General features: G+C 38.1%; 1 protein-coding gene across 1 annotated transcript in view; it reads right to left on the reverse strand.

Moving 5' to 3' along the window:
- FARSB (phenylalanyl-tRNA synthetase subunit beta) overlaps positions 1-17,446 on the reverse strand; it is a 66,556-nt gene that overhangs the window by 42,375 nt on the left and 6,735 nt on the right. The window contains exons 3-10 of the mRNA XM_065880033.1: positions 14,208-14,362; positions 12,219-12,288; positions 11,522-11,637; positions 6,584-6,734; positions 5,102-5,210; positions 4,090-4,160; positions 2,541-2,602; positions 1,542-1,593 (exon numbers count right to left, since the gene is read on the reverse strand). Of these exons, the coding sequence (XP_065736105.1) occupies positions 1,542-1,593; positions 2,541-2,602; positions 4,090-4,160; positions 5,102-5,210; positions 6,584-6,734; positions 11,522-11,637; positions 12,219-12,288; positions 14,208-14,362 (786 nt within the window). The remainder of the gene's footprint in view (positions 1-1,541; positions 1,594-2,540; positions 2,603-4,089; positions 4,161-5,101; positions 5,211-6,583; positions 6,735-11,521; positions 11,638-12,218; positions 12,289-14,207; positions 14,363-17,446) is intronic.

Raw genomic sequence — 17,446 nt, forward strand, 5'->3', positions numbered from 1 at the left:
AAAGAGTTTGAGAAGCTGAAATCAGTCGTGCCAGATACAGCATTAGCCTCTTTCTAATTCAATTCATTATTGTTGTGGTTTCATTACCCTCCCAAGAAGTTGTCATTAGAGCCAGATATCAAACTCAGTGCGCTTCAGGACATTATCTGCTACATTATATTCATACGTGAACATTCTACTTGCTAGACAACTGGAACTGCTTGGAAATATTATAAAATGCCAAACATTTTTCTCTTTTACTTGATCAATCACCATTCTCTTCAGCAAAACACTAGTGCATTGCATCATTTCTAAAATGCTTACAAATCCTGCTGAAGATTTTCAATTTCACCTCATGCAAGTAGGTGTTTATGACCAAGAAAGAATAATTCATGTGCCGCATTGTACTATCCATCATACTAAATCTAAGAGTGTTATGAAGTCATTCCTTTCCTATCATTTTTTTCAGGTGGGGAAAAGCAACTATGACCCAGTCCTAGCTATCAATCTGCTCCAGGACAGCCAGGCTGGGAGCATCTCATGAATTAGTACTCACTCTCCTTCAAACAGTACGTAACTCTACCATGTGAGATAGGAACAAACACACATAAAATCCAGGCTTTTCAGCAACGTTGGAAACATACCTATGAGTATTTCTTATCACAAAATTACTCTCAAAACTGTAACCACCACTAGCAAAAAGGCCATAAATTTAAAAACCTGTTTGGACTCAGGTAAGGACAACGGGCTTGCTATTCAAAATGCAATTCTCAGAGCAGAAGCATCATTATCGCCTGAGCGCAGCCACCACCATGTAAAGAAGCCCAAGCTAGCCTGCTGGATGAGAGGCACTTGACCTGTTCACCTCATTGCCAAGACGCAGACACGTCAGTGAGGCCATCCCAGCTCATCCAGCTGCTAGCCTACCAACCAGCTGGAGCCTAGCAGAGATTAGCCCAGCCAGTCCTGAGCAGAACTACCCAGCTGACCCCCAGAATCATGATATAAACAAATGATCGTTGTTTGAAGTTAGTAAACCTTGGGGTGGTTTGTTACATAACAAAAGCTAACTGATAACAGCAACTACAATCAATTAAAAAAAAAACTGCTATTGGGACTTCCCTGGTGGTACAGTGGTTTGGAGGGCTGACTAACCTTAAAAGGGGTGAGACTATAAATTACCTAGGTACCTAGTTAATAAGGGAATAAACCACAGGCATTATGGCCATATAATGCTGTGGTATAATGTAGTGGGTTGCGAGTGAAATGTGGTATAATACAGTGTGTTGGGACTGCCTGGGCTTAAATCCTAGCTCCACCACTGAATAGTAATAGGCAAGCTATTTAACATCTCAAGGTCAAGGGCCTAATGATAGCACCCAGCCTCATAGGGTTAATGTGAGGATTAAATCCATGGAACACACACAGTATAGTGCCTGGCATGTAGGTGGGTGGATGCACAGATAGACAGAAAGACCAAAAGCACTCTATAGCTATTATTATTAATGTTATTGCTGTTGTCAAAGTCATCATCATCATCAAGTCACTTCTTCTATACTCACTGGAAAGGTATGTAATTTTCCATTAGGAAAAACTACCTCAGCTGCTTCAACCCTGAAAACAAAAATAAAGCCAGAAATAAAATTAAATATAAATAAAAATAAAACTTAAGGGGAAAAAAGGGCCATAAATTCTAAAAATGTGGGTGGTTAACAAAACTTTCACTCGGTCTACAACTGCAGCCTCAACACATTCAATCTATTCACATTCCAACACTGCTGTCTGGATTAATCCCCTCCCATACACAACATTACTATTCCATTTCCTGTGGCTCCCATGTCTCTTCAGGCAGCACCCACTTGATAAGTTTATCTCCCAGTCCTACAAAGCATGCATCCTTGATGAACACCTTGCCAATACTGACACACACATTCCAGGCTTTACCAGGGTCACGCTGTTACACAATGAAAGCTGACTGACACAACCACTAAAATGCAAATCAATTAAAAAAAATAACCAACACTGCCCATACAATTTCAGTCATGCTTTCTACAGTTATACATTTATTTTGAATTACAATACTCTAGAATAAACTATGATGCTAGTACACAGTAAGGGCCATATAGGTTTGATAAGCAGTTTTTTAAATAAAAAATTAGCTTTGGAACAAATACAGTAGTCTTATTAGTATACACAGGATACATGCTTCGCTCTTATATATGATTCTCTATCTTTGTTTAGCTGTTCCTTCTGCTGTTTCTCCATGTTCAGTCTCAAATCCTTAAATACAGCTTAAATTTCATTGCCTCCATGAAGTCTACCCAGATTGCCCCAGCTAGCAGTAACCTGCCCTTACAAACGGCCAGAACATCACTGAAACTTTTTAAGGTACTTATCACTTTTTACTTTATACATTATTTGTTCATGTCTTAGCTCCCCAAAGAGATTATATATTCTAGTTACAGGAACCACATATTTCATCTTTATATTTAGCACAAGGCCTTAGTGCTCTGACTTCAGAACAACAGGCCATCAACGATAAAGATGCCGAACGAACTTACGTAAATTGATTCTCACAATATTCACTGAACGTGGTAACAATGATATCAAGAACTATTTTTGCCTGCAAAGGAAAAAAACAAATATTATGGTAATCCATAAATATACTTTCTTCCATCAGCTGGAAATGAATTAATATAATTTAGTCTCCAAACATCTAAAACTGTATCTGTATATATAAATTTTAAAGAAAGAAGTGGAGTAAAAACTCTTGAGCTTGAGAGAGAGGCCCTGACCTTATCTTCAGGTGTTCTGCATTTATGCGGTTCTCTGACAGTTACAATCCATGACTGAGACAAATCATCTATTTCCCCACCCCCTCCCTTGGGCTGAGCAAATTTCAAGAAAGACAGATGGCTAACTATGGCAGTAAACCTTATCAGTCTCATAAGTTTCTGCAGCCAGATGCCAGACTCCTGGCCCAAGCACTTACTAGCAGTCTGATTTTGCACATGTCACTTAATTAGTGTCTTTGTACCTTTGTTTGTTTGTTAAGTAGAGATAATAAAAGTTCCTACCTCATTTGGTTAATACAAGGATTAAGAGTATGAGAGTGTGTGTGTATAAAACACATAGAGCAATACCTGGTACACAGTGAAGGCCATATAGATTTGTTAACTTTTTTTTTTTAATTTAAAGAAAAAAAATACAGTAACCTTATTGGGATATATGCTTTGCTTTTACATATACTTCACTCATATAGAAGCTTCAGAAAAGATATCCAAGGTCTGCTAATGTGCAAATTTAAAAAAAGTTTTTAACAGGAAAAGCTATATTACCCTGACAATATTTCTGAAGGCACATATGGTATATAAAAGTTATAAATGAAATATCTTACAAGGATCTCCAATCCTGTAAGATGTATGTGAATGCCATTTATCTGCCCTACTTCTATACTTCAGCCTTCTGCCATTCAAGTTTACCTTTCTTAATTTGCTTAATTGCCACCTCACTCTATGGCTTACTTAACCTTTGTAAAGAAAAAATATGCCATAAAATAAAGCTTTCATAACAATCCAATCTAATATATAGTGACGAAAAGTGACTGAAAGATTAGTATTCTACATATTCTAGACATCTTTGTGTGTATAAACCCTTTATTAATTTGCTAAATAAAACTTGATAGCCAGTTGGTTTTAACTTTTTTTATCAAGTACACGAAGGTATGAAATTAGTTAGCATTCAAACTAAGCCAACTAAGATGAACACTTTATACAGATGGCATTACAATGTATACCCCGTTCTCTGTTTTACAGTAATGTATTTGGCTAATTCTCTCACAAGATGACAAGTTCCTTGAAGTCAAGAACATGTAACTCATTATTAAACTCATGGCATTGGAAAGAGAGTAGGTGCTCACTAAACATTTGTCAACTGAATGAAAGCACCTTAACCAAAGTACAGAATAGCTACATCTTTCCAATTTTCTAAATGGCTAAAGTATGTCCTCACCTACAAAATAAACATATTTTAAAGTTTAGCCACATGGTCTTGGCCCAGAAGTAAAAATCTACCCTGACAGTACAAAAATAGAAAAAAAGTTTTATTTACCTTAGTAAAGTCAGTCCCTGTGCATTCAATAAATATATTTCTAGTATTTACTGTTATTTTCGAATGATGTCCTGCAACAAACACAAAACAATAATGACAAAACAATTAGTTTCAGAAATAAAAGTGCATGAAAAAGCTCTACAAAACAGAAACTACATTTTAGTTTAGAACATAATATAAGTTGACACCTCAGAGGTAAGGAGATATACAACTTTCATTCTAAGCTCCCATTATAAGCTGGAGAATAAAGATAAAATAAAAACAAGGCTTTACTCAGTGCATTCCATATGTAAGGTGCTTAACAGAAGTTGTCTCATCTCATTTTCACCACGATCTATGACAGGGCTGCAGGCAGGACAACTAAGATTCAGAGATTAAGCTCACTGAACATGATCACAGCTATTAAGCCGCAAGGCTAAGATTTGGGTTTGGATCTGGCTCACCCCGAAGCCCACTATAAGTACTAGAGTCCAAGATCTTGAGGAAGAAAAGATTCTCCTTCCCATCATGAATCAACTGAACCCCCTTCTCACCTCCAGAAGGGCAAACATCTATGGCTCTGACATCACTAAATTTTGTAAATATGTTCAATTTGCTTCTTCAACAAAAGCTTCAGAAAGGAGTTAAGAGGGTGAAATTCAGTTTTAAAATTTTAATTTAACTATAAAACAGCAGGCCAGACAGAATTTGACTTTAAGTTTAACTAAATGAATTACCTGCTAAAACCACAATATCAATACTCTTTGGAGGAATATAACAGAACCCAGAGACTAGCACCAGAAAATATTTATAAACTTATAAATATGTATACATTTATAAATTACATAAAAATCACCAGTAAAATATTGAAAAATGAATGAAAAGAACTATTACAATAAAATCCACAAAAGACCTGAGATTCTCAGATTGAGTCATCTGACTGATTCAGTCAAGTCTACTGAGAATTCCACAGAAATGATAAAGAATAAGAGGGAAACAGCAAAAAACCTATGGTGCTTAAGAAATAACTCACCATTGATGACTGGAGGCATTGAAAGGACGACACCATTGCTATCATAGATAACCGGATACAGAGGTTTATTTTCAATTATATGTAAATAATGTTTAAGGTGGTTGTCAGTCTGAAAAAAAATTAAGTCAAACAAAATTAGCTTTTTATTTCTGTCACTGTAATTAGTTTACATACCTACCTAGCATAAAAAGAGGGGGGAAAATCAGAAAAACAATAAAACAGCCCCCGAAGTTTTAAATGTATAATATTTTCTAATGTAAATTAATATCTCAGAATCCTTATACAGCCTCATTTCCTACTGGGGAAAGATAAGACCGCAATCGTTTTTCAAGACTGAAAACAGACTTGCAGAGTAAGCCTGAATCACCTTAAGCAAAACACAAACCATACAAAACTATTTAGATAAATAGGAAGAAATCACTTGCAAATCAGGTCAATGATAATAGCTGCTTTTTCCAAATGATACCCACCTCTTTTACTATTTGTTAAATGCAATTTAAAGTGACTACTGAGTTCATTTTCACTGCTGGATTCTAAAGTGCTAATCACAGGAGGCAGATGCTTTTTAATAGTGCATGCTACAAAAAAACTAGCTAAATCTCATTGTTCCTTATACTTGAATGAGTTTTTTTTTTTTTTTTTTTGCGGTATGCGGGCCTCTCACTGTTGTGGCCTCTCCCGTTGAGGAGCACAGGCTCCGGACGCGCAGGCTCAGCGGCCATGGCTCACGGGCCCAGCCGCTCCGCGGCATGTGGGATCTTCCCGGACCGGGGCACGAACCCGTGTCCCCTGCATCGGCAGGCAGACTGTCAACCACTGCGCCACCAGGGAAGCCCTTGAATGAGTTTTAGTTATACCTAAATGTGAATATTACAATGCGGTATGACCTACTTCAGTGGTTCTCAATCCTGGCTGTACGTCAAAAACATCTGAGAGGATAAAAAAGTAATAACAGGGCTTCCCTGGTGGCATGGTGGTTGAGTCCACCTGTCAATGCAGGGGACATGGGCTCGATCCCTGGCCCGGGAAGATCCCACATGCCGTGGAGCAACTAAGCCTGTGTGCCACAACTACTGAGCCTGTGCTCTAGAGCCCACGAGCCACAACTACTGAGCCTACGTGCCACAACTACTGAAGCCCACATGCCTAGAGCCCATGGTCCACAACAAGAGAAGCCACGACAATGAGAAGCCCAAGCACTGCAACAAAGAGTAGCCCCCGCTCATCGCAACTAGAAAAGCCTGCACACAGCAACGAAGATCCAACACAGCCATACATACATACATACATACCTAAGTAAAAGTAATAATAAATAAAACTATGTCCAGACCTCACTCTAGATCAAAGGAATCAGTATCTCTGGGTTGGAGCCCAGACACTGCTATTTTTTCAAGCACTTTTTATTGTCCTAATTAAGACTTGATTTGGAAGGAATTTCATGCTTTATCCAGAGCTATTACATTAACATAAAAGAACATTTACCTTGTATATGTTCATCAGTTCACAGGCTGTATACTCCTTGGTCTTATTTAGAGGCTTGAATTTGATATCGGAAGGTTTCTTCGCAGTATAAGTAAATGGGCCTGACAAAGTGTCCAAGTCATGGGTACCAATAGCAACCAAGGCTCTTTTCCTAAATGTGGAGAGACAGAGAGAAAGAGAAACAGAAAACGATTTGAATATCTCAAAGCAGAAATTCTAAAGATAACAGAGTGCAGGGGTTTTATTTTTAGACACTTCCTTAAAATAGCCTGTTACTACTATATAGCACCTTCACAATCATTAAAAATTATGAGAAATATAAATATAAAGCTACTTAAAACACATTATTTCAGCAGCTGAAGTAAATCCCGTCCACTACGTTTTCCCTAGTACTATGTTATTAGGACGTTTTCAAAGTCAACATACCCTTTTACCTTCTTTTAATCTATTTCCTCTAGTGTCCTCAAGTAAACATAAATCTTATTAAATTAGAATAAACTACCAAAAAGCTCCTGTGTTTTTTGGCTTTTCCATATTTTCCTAAATTTCCTGTCACATAGCTATATTGCTTTATTAATGGAAATTACTTAGCTTTAAAAATTGTGAATTATATTTAAAATTTAATATGTAAGGAAATTTCAAGAGCTATTAATTTCATTTGTTCTACAGTTTATCTGTAAAGGATTTAAGGTAATTTTAGGAACTTAAAGCAAGATACAAAGTAGGAGAGAAAGAAACAGAAGTAGGGATATAAAATGAAGCCAGAAACAATGTTGATTAGTACTAAATTAGAATTTCAAAGCTTACAGTCTTATCACAGAGGGTCACAAATTTGGCTCTAAGCTTTCCAAAAGACAATTCAAAAGAAACCTGGTCAGAATTTATGATGTTCTAAAGAATTCTTAAAGTCTTAAAGACTATGTGTACATATATTAGAATATGTATGCATAACCACAATTAAATATCAAATGGAGGGCTTCCCTGGTGGCGCAGTGGTTGAGAGTCCACCTGCCGATGCAGGGGACACGGGTTCGTGCCCTGGTTCGGGAAGATCCCACATGCCGCGGAGCGGCTGGGCCCGTAAGCCATGGCTGCTGAGCCTGCGCGTCCAGAGCCTGTGCTCCGCAACGGGAGAGGCCACAACAGCGAGAGGCCCGCATACCGCCAAAAAAAAAAAAAAAATCAAATGGATAAAATCATTAGTAATCAAGGAATGTGTTAAAGTCCATATTACATGAACCATGACATAGTTTTTAAAATCTGTAAGAAACAAATTTTGGTCAACCTCAAATTAACACAACATTGTAAACCAACTATACTGAATAAAATTAATTAAAAAAAATTTTTTTTTCGTCAAACTCCAAGACAGGTGACTAGAACTTTATAATAAATATGGGTAAACTGAAGAGTTGTTGACAAGCCTAAAGGAAGTGTTACTTTACTCAATGAGTTACATGTTTATATACTAGCATAGGTAGATATATATAGATGGTTAAGTTTAGATAAATTAATAATTAACAAATTCATAGGTAAGAAAGTCCATGTTTTCTTGGACATTAATATTGGTTTCTTAATCCTGAAACAGCACCTCAAAATGTCACTAAATTTCAACTTCAAACCAATCACAAAAAAACAAATTCCAGATCAAAGAGCTATGCATTTTGAAAAACAAAAGGCAAACACACACACACACGGAACCATAAAAATTATTCAAAGAAAATATAGGAGAACAATGCTTAAAACTGTGGAGTAGAATATCCCTTCTTAAGACACAAAACATAAAAGTCATATAGGAAGACTGACAAACTTGACTATATCCAAACTGTAAACTTTATACAACCAAAAGCCCCAAAAGTCAAAAGACACACTGAGAGAAAAGGTCTACAACGTAGGTACAGAAAAAGGATTAATATCCCAAATGTAAAAAGATATGAAAACAAAAAGTAGTCAAAAATCAAGATTTTACCTCTTCTACTGGCAGAAATTTTATTAAAGTCTTGCTGTGAAAAAGTAGCAGCTCAAAGAACTGGGCAGAAAATTCTGCTGCTGCCAACTGCAGAGGTCTCATCTAGCCAAATGTTTCGAGTGTGAGTCAGGCTAAGTATGCAAGACTCTTTGCCTGCAACAGAAACCACTTCTCAGAGAAAAAGAGCAAAATAAGAGCCTCTTACATAACAAAATATTCTGCATGCAATCAAAAAGCAGTGCATATGAAAACAGAGAAACATGACATACTCCACACGAACCAACCCATAAAAACCAATGCTAAGATGACCCAGATTTTCAAGTCACCACACAGATTTTTAAAACGTTACTACTACTACTACAAAAAAAAAAAGCCACTACAAAAAGCATTCAAGAATTATGTGGAAAATATACACACAATGAACATACGGGGAAATAACAGACAAAAAAAAGAGAAACTTTTTAAAAAGGAACCAAACAGATTCTATAGAGATGAACACTAAAGTAACTGAAGTAAAAAGTTCACTGGACCCTTCCAGCCAAGATGGAGTAACGAAGACTAGATTTACTCTCTTGCCTGATACAATCACAAAAAAGGCAAAACATGTAAGACAACAGTTTTCATGGCTGGCACTGGAGGTCAGGCTATGAAGGGCAGATGACAAACAGGAAACAGATAAGGTGAGCCCTACGACAGCCCAGCTGACTGCCTGGAAGGGTTTCAAGCCACAGGGCAGGAAACGGGGTCTGGCTAGAGCCCAGTGGACTCCCTAAGTTGAGGAGACACAGCTGAGGGTCTAGGGAGATCACAACGGCCAGAGTTCACTGCACAGAGTACTGGGGAGGACAGAGCTACTCAGACAGAGAACTCTGATATCTGCAGAGGGGCCCCCTCAAGAATTCAGCTGAGTATTAATCAGTGTGTGCATGTGAGGAAACCAGCCAAGGCCAGGGAAAGAACCATCCAAGGCAACAGTGCTCACACAGACTGAAAACCTCACTCTTCATATGGCAATGGATATATAGGAACAAAGTCTTGCCTCAGTAGTAAGGACTAACTAGCCCTAGAGAGAACACTGCATGATCAATGAAAACAGAAAAATGAGGGAAAAAGCAGAGAAAAGTAAATGAAAGCAAAAGCTGGTTCTCTAAAAACTGATACACAATGATACTCACTGAAGTAATTGATGTATACACTGATCTCTAGCTACACTGATCAAGGGGAAAAAAGAGAGAAGACAGGAATGAAAGAGGTGATACTGATACAGATACTACAGATATTAAAGGATAATAAGGGAAGATCATAAACAACTTTTATGCCAGTAAATTTTATAATTTAAATGAAATAAATATATCTCTTGAAAAACGCAAATTAGGATTTACTGACTCTGGCATACCAGAGTATTAGGATGTGATTTATTCTCCCTTTAGAAAAAGCTCATTATTTCCAGAGATACTGTATAAAACAGAGCTTAAAGTCGAATTAAGGAAATGCTTTCCAATATAGATAAAAATTAGATTCTTCAAATGACCAGAACAGATAACTGGGCTCAAGCACGTCCTAGCTATATCAGTGCTTGTCAGAAATCCTCTATCTTGTTCTATATTTTGAAACTATATTTAAATTCTTATTGTTTTGCTCAAGAATAACATATCTGTAAGATGACAAATAGATTATTTTTATAAAAGAACTTGGAATAAATGTTACTCAGAATCTGAGAAAAAGTTTCTTCTACGATGTATGCAAAAATGTTTCAAGAAAAAGAAACCTCGTGAGCTTAACCACAGGTATTTTATTTTTTTAAATATTTTTCACACCAGAAGAAAACGCCCAAGGTCCCCCCAACCCTGTCTCTAGACCACCCTTACACAAAAGCCTCTTCTAGTTTCCAGTTTACCAAATTGCAACTACTGCAATTATTAAAATATAAAAATTATTTTTTTCCATTTTTACTCAAGACATATATAACTGTTAATCATATCTTTGACTAGCATGAGATAACTTACGTTTATATATTTTAGTACCAACACAAAAAAAACTTGGTATGTTAGCTAAAGGCTGACATTTCTTATCATCAGTAAATATATATTTTCTATTAGGATTTTGAAATATTGAAATTAGCTCAAGGACTCCCATTGTTACCTTCCTCGACCTCTAGGAGTTCAGCAATTATATAGGTTTGAAGATCGCCACACTAAAGGGAGCTGTATGGGAAATGATGTGTAGCAATGCCAACGACAGAATAAGAAAATTCAGTTATGTAAAAGTCTCAAGTTTCACCTGTCAATTTATAATTATATTCACTCAAAAAATGAGATCACAGCTTCCCTAGTGGTGCAGTGGTTGAGAGTCCGCCTGCCGATGCAGGGGACACGGGTTCGTGCCCTGATCTGGGAAGATCCCACATGCCGCGGAGCGGCTGGGCCCGTGAGCCATGGCCGCTGAGCCTGCGCGTCCGGAGCCTGTGCTCCGCAACGGGAGAGGCCACAGCAGTGAGAGGCCCGCGTGTAGCAAAAAAAAAAAAAAAATGAGATCAAGCCAAAAACTTTTGTCTATTTTTAAAATAAGTCATACTTCAAATTACCATGGTTTAATATTTAGTAGTATAATCCACTGTTAATGATTTGAACCAAAAAACAAAAACCAAGAAAATGTCTAGGACTAGATATTTCTTCTCTATATAGTACTCAAAATCTCTCTCTTATTTCTCCATGGATACACTATCTATAAGCAGTAACAAAGAGCTGTTTGGTGAAATTTAAACTTATTTAAATTTAAATTTAGTTAACTTTGAACTCTTGTTACTCCCACACATGATTAATTTAGAAATGCTGTGAAAAAAGTCTACAGTGGAGGAAGAAAGAAAAGAGCGGGGGAAAGAGGAAGAGAAAAGGGAAGGGGAGGAAAGGAGGAGGGAGAGGAAGGAGGAAGGAGAGCAGGAGGCAAGGAAGAAAGAAGATGCGACCACAAACCTGCAAATGTTCTGATGTAACTTCTCCTGAAGTTCAATGAAGCTTTCATATCGATCTTTAGTAAACTTTATGTTTCGGAGAACTGCTACAACAGCATACGGGCGTATTTTAGCTGTCTGAAATTCGTTATATCATTAGAGATGGTAAATATTAAGGCTTTTCTTTGTAATATCATCTTGTAATAGAAAGTTAGCTGTCACAAATTTTCATTCAAACAAGTATACATTCATTCATTCAGTCAACAGTAAGATATAGTGGTGATAAGAGACAAAGTCACTGTCCTCATACAATTTACATTTCAGCAAGACCTCTGAAAATTTACTGAATTACTGAGAAAAAAATTAACCCTTAAGTAGTTTGCTCGTAGTTAATATTTCTATTAGTCTTTCCCCAAAAGATTTTTTCTAAATTTTATTAATATCCACAATTTAAACAATTATATCTCAAATGTATTTTAAGCAAACATTTGGATGTTATTTTCCAAAATTATTCATGGAAAACAAATGCTGTGTTCCCTTTCACTTCTTGGTAAAAAACTAAATGACAATTTTTAAGAGCTAGAGGCTAAATATATATCCATTTTAGCAAGTGATCAAAGAAAACTACATTTGGCAGAAGGGTCACCTTTGTCCCACCTTATAGAGATATACACAAAAGAGATGTTTTTAAAAGAAAAATAAGAATGGATCCTTATTACCTCTTCTGTGATGATCAATTTCTGGATTTCTCCATTAGGTATTACCCGTTTATACATTGGGGCCTTTATCCTAAAATATTAAAACAAACTTGCTCATTATTAAGCAAAACATTCGATAAACTAATTTATTCTGTGAACAGATGAACAGAACTAGGACAATGGGTTAAAGTTACAGCAAATCAAATTTGGGCTGAGTATTAAAAAAAAAAACCTAATAAACTTTCTAACATTTCCAGATGTCTAAAAATGGGCTAGGGGTTTCCCTGGTGGCGCAGTGGTTAAGAATCTGCCTGCCAGTGTAGGGCACATGGGTTCGAGCCCCGGTCCGGGAGGATCCCAAGTGCTGCGGAGCACCTAAGCCCGTGTGCCACAACTACTGAGCCTGCGCTCTAGAGCCCGTGAGCCACAACTACTGAGCCCGCGTGCCTAGAGCCCGTGCTCCGCAACAAGAGAAACCACCGCGATGAGAAGCCCACGCACCACAACGAAGAGCAGCCCCCGCTCACGGCAAGTAGAGAAAGCCCACGCGCAGCACGGGTGATAAATAAATAACGTAAATCTGTTAAAAAAAAATAAAACAAAAATGGGCTAGGATGCCTCGTGGTAATGCGTGTCCTATCACTGGAGTCTTGGCAGAGGCTAGAAAACCTTTAACTAAGCAACTGTATAGGGGGCATTTAAACATCAGCTGAGGGGCTGGATTAAATCACCTTGAAGTTTCATTCCAACCGTGAGAATTTGAGCTTCTAAGAAAAACAGGGCTTATAACAAATACAGATGGCCTGGTCCCATCTGGACCTAACGAATCAGGATATTCAAGGGAAAGGCCTGATAAACAGTACATTCTGAAGGCAGAGTCCAGGTGACTGTTATCATCAGACGAGGGTGGGAACAACTGTTTTAAGTCAGTGCCTTTCAAACCTCAACGTGCCTACAATCAACTGGGGAATTTGTTAAACCACATATTCTGATTCAATAGGTCTTGGGTAGAGGCTGAAATTCTGCAGTTCTAACAAGCTCCCAGGTGTTACAGATGATGCTGGCCCATGGACCACACTTTGAGTAGCAAAGGTTTTAAGTCACTTTCCTAATTCAGTCTCATCATAAAAATCATACGAGGTGCCTATTAAAAACAGAAATGCGTATGGGACAGGTTTGGGAAACACACTGTAAGGGCTTATCCCTGACCCTAAAATATAAACATCTGACTGTCACGCAGAGAAGCACCTGGGTCAACCCCCAAATTTTAACCACATTAACGAAATGCCTAATTATCACCCTTTCACCATCGCCCATCACTCATCCGAAGGCCTCACAGTTGCAGAGTCTAGCCCATCAGCCTGAGGCGCTTACTCTTTTGCGACTGACTAGATAATGAATAAGTAATCAAAACCAAAAATAATTATTTTTGATAGCTTTACTGTTTCACCTCTTTTTCACTTCATATGTTCATCATTTTCATGTATTACATGAAGAGCTGGAAGAGGACTTAAAAATATTCTTCATTATAAATTAGGAGACTGAAACTAGAAAAGTCAATTAACTTGTCCACAGCCATCATAAGATCTTCAGTTTTCCAGTTAGGAGGCCCCATTCCCAGCCTCCTCAGAATTCTTAAGAAAACAGCATATAGTTGTGCCCCCTCTACTTTTCTCCCAGCCTTTAACAAACCCAACAAACTATCTACTCCAGTTGGATTACTAAAGAACTCACGTGAACCCATTAAAAAGTTTTTCAAGATGCCATAAAATCATTAACCACTCCAGCTTTAAAATACGCTCCCAAAATGAAAGGCTATGACTCAATATTCAGGCAAATTTTCAAACGGCTACAATCTAAAGGCTCCAATCATCCCCTCTATGCAGACCTAAAGCTGTGTACCTGTCCAACGAGTTTTTTTCTAGAAACTTAAACAGGGTTGCTGATAATGAGAGGCAAAGAAAAAAGAAACCCAACTTAGCCAGGTATTTAATGAACATATTCCCTTACCTTTCTTTGAAGACCCGAAGTCCTCGAACCAATCCTTCCAGACACAGGAGATCATATCTATTGGCAGGGACATCAATTTTGTAGAGAACAACATCAGAGGCCCCCTGTGCCTTTTCATTACCTTGTTCCTTACTTATAATTTCCTTCTCAGATGTCTAAAACAAACCCAAAAGTTAAAATAAAACTAAATAAATCCAAATTCTTTTGAAAAAGTAGCCCTATAAAGTAGTAACTGCATTATTCATGTTCTTTCCAGAGCAGCAGAAATCTATCTAAAGCAAGGAGTGGGCCAAATCATGCCTGCCGCCTATTTTTGTAAATAAAGTGTTACTGAAACATAGCCAAGCCTATTCATTTACATTTTACCTACTGTTATTTACAAACTGCAACAGCTGAATTGTGACAGAGACTATAGAGCCTTCAAAAGCTTGCTATCTGGCAGGAAAAGTTTGCCCATCCTTGATCTAAAAAGAAAATGAAAACACCAAAAAGAACACAGGGCAATAACAACAAAAGTGTCAATGAGACAAAGTAAAGAGAATTCACCAAATAAAAGCTATGTTGGGAATTGCCTGGAGGTCCAGTGGTTAGAACTCTGTGTTTTCACTGCCGAGGGCCTGGGTTCGATCCCTGGTCGGGAAACTAAGATCCCACAAGCCACAGCTTGCGGCCAAACAAAAAAAAGAAAAAAAAAGATGAAAAGATATGCAACTTTTTATAAGATAATGACTCTAAAAAGCTAAATCCTATGGGCACCCAAGCCTACAAGCAACAGGAGAATGAGAGTAATACTATAAAAACAAGCAAAAACATTTGAAGAGGGGACCTCCCTGGTGGTCCAGTGGCTAAGACTCCATGCTCCCAATTCAGGGGGCCAAGCTTCGATCCCTGCGCAGGGAACTAGATCGCTCATGTCACAACTAAAGATTCCACGTGCCGCAACAAAGACCATCAGCGCAGCCAAATAAATAAATGAATATTAAAAAAAAAGCATTTGAAGAGATCATCAGAAGCTTGGTGTAAATTAGAAGGGATTATAGGTATGATGGGAAGCAATCTAATGACAGTAAAAGGTACAGAGCAGCAAGAATGAAAGCAAACAAGAGGAAAAAGAGAGAAAAATACCACTAGAATAATTTTTAATGCAGTGGCAAAAAGCTTAGACTATCTCAATAACCACACTACAGATTTTCTTAAAAACAACCATTGCCAAGAAGTTAAATTCTGTTCTCTATGTTTACTCCAGCAGGGAACTGTATGTATACTGAAGAAATTTTCAACCAAAATGCTTAAAAGCCATATTCCAACTGTTAATGTTACCCACTAATTATCTGGAATCCCCACTTAACTGGAACTCCTGCTATTTTTACCACCAATAACCTGCTAAAATAACTGATGAATTCCTATCAAAATAAGTGATGATTTTTGTTTTACATGATGCTCTCCCTCTCCCACTGCCAAAATATAAGCAGTTCAAGTTACTGCCCAAAGAATTATAGTCCACACTTGCACAGCATGCAGAAGAATTCACTTCCTGTCAATAAGCGCTGCGTGCCCGAGCCACACCTGAGGAATCAGAGTCCATATGATGCTGGGACTGCGCGGGGCTCACGGCGCTCATTGACTATGGGCTCCAAGGAGCACCTCCACTGGCCATCTCAAACTCAGGAGGCAAATTTTTTAAATTAGGGAAAATTTAAAAATAAAAAAAGAAGAGGACGAAGAGGAGGAAGAGGAGGGAGCAGGAAAGGAGAAAAGAAATGGGGGGATGGGGGAGGATATGAGAAGAGGCAGGAGGAGAAATCAGAAGTTAAACAGAGTTCAATTAAAGGGGTCAATAAAACTGCTAACATTTTAGTGAAGAAAGATAAGTCACCTCATGCGGGTGCTGGATTTCAGGGGGGACCCATATAAAGAAGGGAAGAAAATGTGGTAACTTGAGAAAAGAGGGCATCCAAACAAAAAAATGGCCTAATTCCTTTACAAAAAAGACACAGCTGCCTAAGCCTTCTTCCATTTTCAGTATCTCAGTTCATACAAAGATCATATGTGGGGCTTCCCTGGTGGCGCAGTGGTTGAGGGTCCGCCTGCCGATGCAGGGGACACGGGTTCGTGCCCCGGTCCGGGAAGATCCCACGTGCCACGGAGCGCCTGGGCCCATGAGCCATGGCCGCTGAGCCTGCGCATCCGGAGCCTGTGCTCCACGACGGGAGAGGCCACGACAGTAAGAGGCCCGCGTACAGCAAAAAAAAAAAAAAAAAAAGATCATATGTGAAGACTGGGTTTGTCAATGCTAACAAAAATGTTATGGCAATCAATGACCACAGAAATTTCAGAGCCAGAGGGATCTATAGGGATCATACAATGCAAACCTCTTATTTCACAGATGAAAAGGAGGCCCAGAGAGGCAATGTAATTGTCCATGGTTCCACAGCTAGTAAGTGTGGGAGTTCGAACTATTACTCCATTCTTCTGATATCCAGTACAATGCTCTTAGATATCACAAAGCCTCAAGCATAATTTTGAGTTCTAATAAAATTAATAACAATTTAATATAAACTACAGAGTTCTCAGCTGACTTCTTAAGCATATGGATGCTCATTAATATAAAAAAACTTTCTGCAACATTAGTTAAGAAGCAACAGGAAAAACAAGGCAGAACAATACAGGTTTTTGTCAGTCTGAGGTTTTTTAAACCTTATTGTGTTATAAAACACTGAACAGATCAAGAAGGCTTGGGGTAAAAAATAATACTAATTACCAGAGACATATTAAATTATCTTTTTAGTTACAAGTACAGTGTCTCTAGTACATTATCATTATTAATAATATATTTGGTAAATAAAGCTATTTTTTCAACATTTTAATCATTATATAATCAAAAGACCAGGAAAATGTTTCAAAATCATTTTTACAAGCAATTCTTCAAAAAGTAGGAGATCATTTTACAAGATCAATGTATAGAGTAATAAATGAAGAATGAATTAACGCTGGTTAAACAGGCACGGAGGAAGGTGGCGTGGGACACAGAGGAAGTGAAGGAGGGGGAGCCAGAGGCCAAGGAGACAGCAACTCCAGCTGAAGCAAAGTTTCCACTGCTCGTGGACCCCTTCCATCCGGTTATCTGCAAATGGCACCTCACTGCCCGGGAGACTGCTTCTATTCTGGGGTTACCTGAGAGGGTCTATCCACCTCCACAGCACTAGCCTGATGACTTGAGGGTACTGTATCAGAATAAG

The sequence above is a fragment of the Phocoena phocoena genome, chromosome 7 (genome assembly GCF_963924675.1).
Source record: "Phocoena phocoena chromosome 7, mPhoPho1.1, whole genome shotgun sequence".
NCBI classification, from domain to species: Eukaryota; Metazoa; Chordata; class Mammalia; order Artiodactyla; family Phocoenidae; genus Phocoena; species Phocoena phocoena.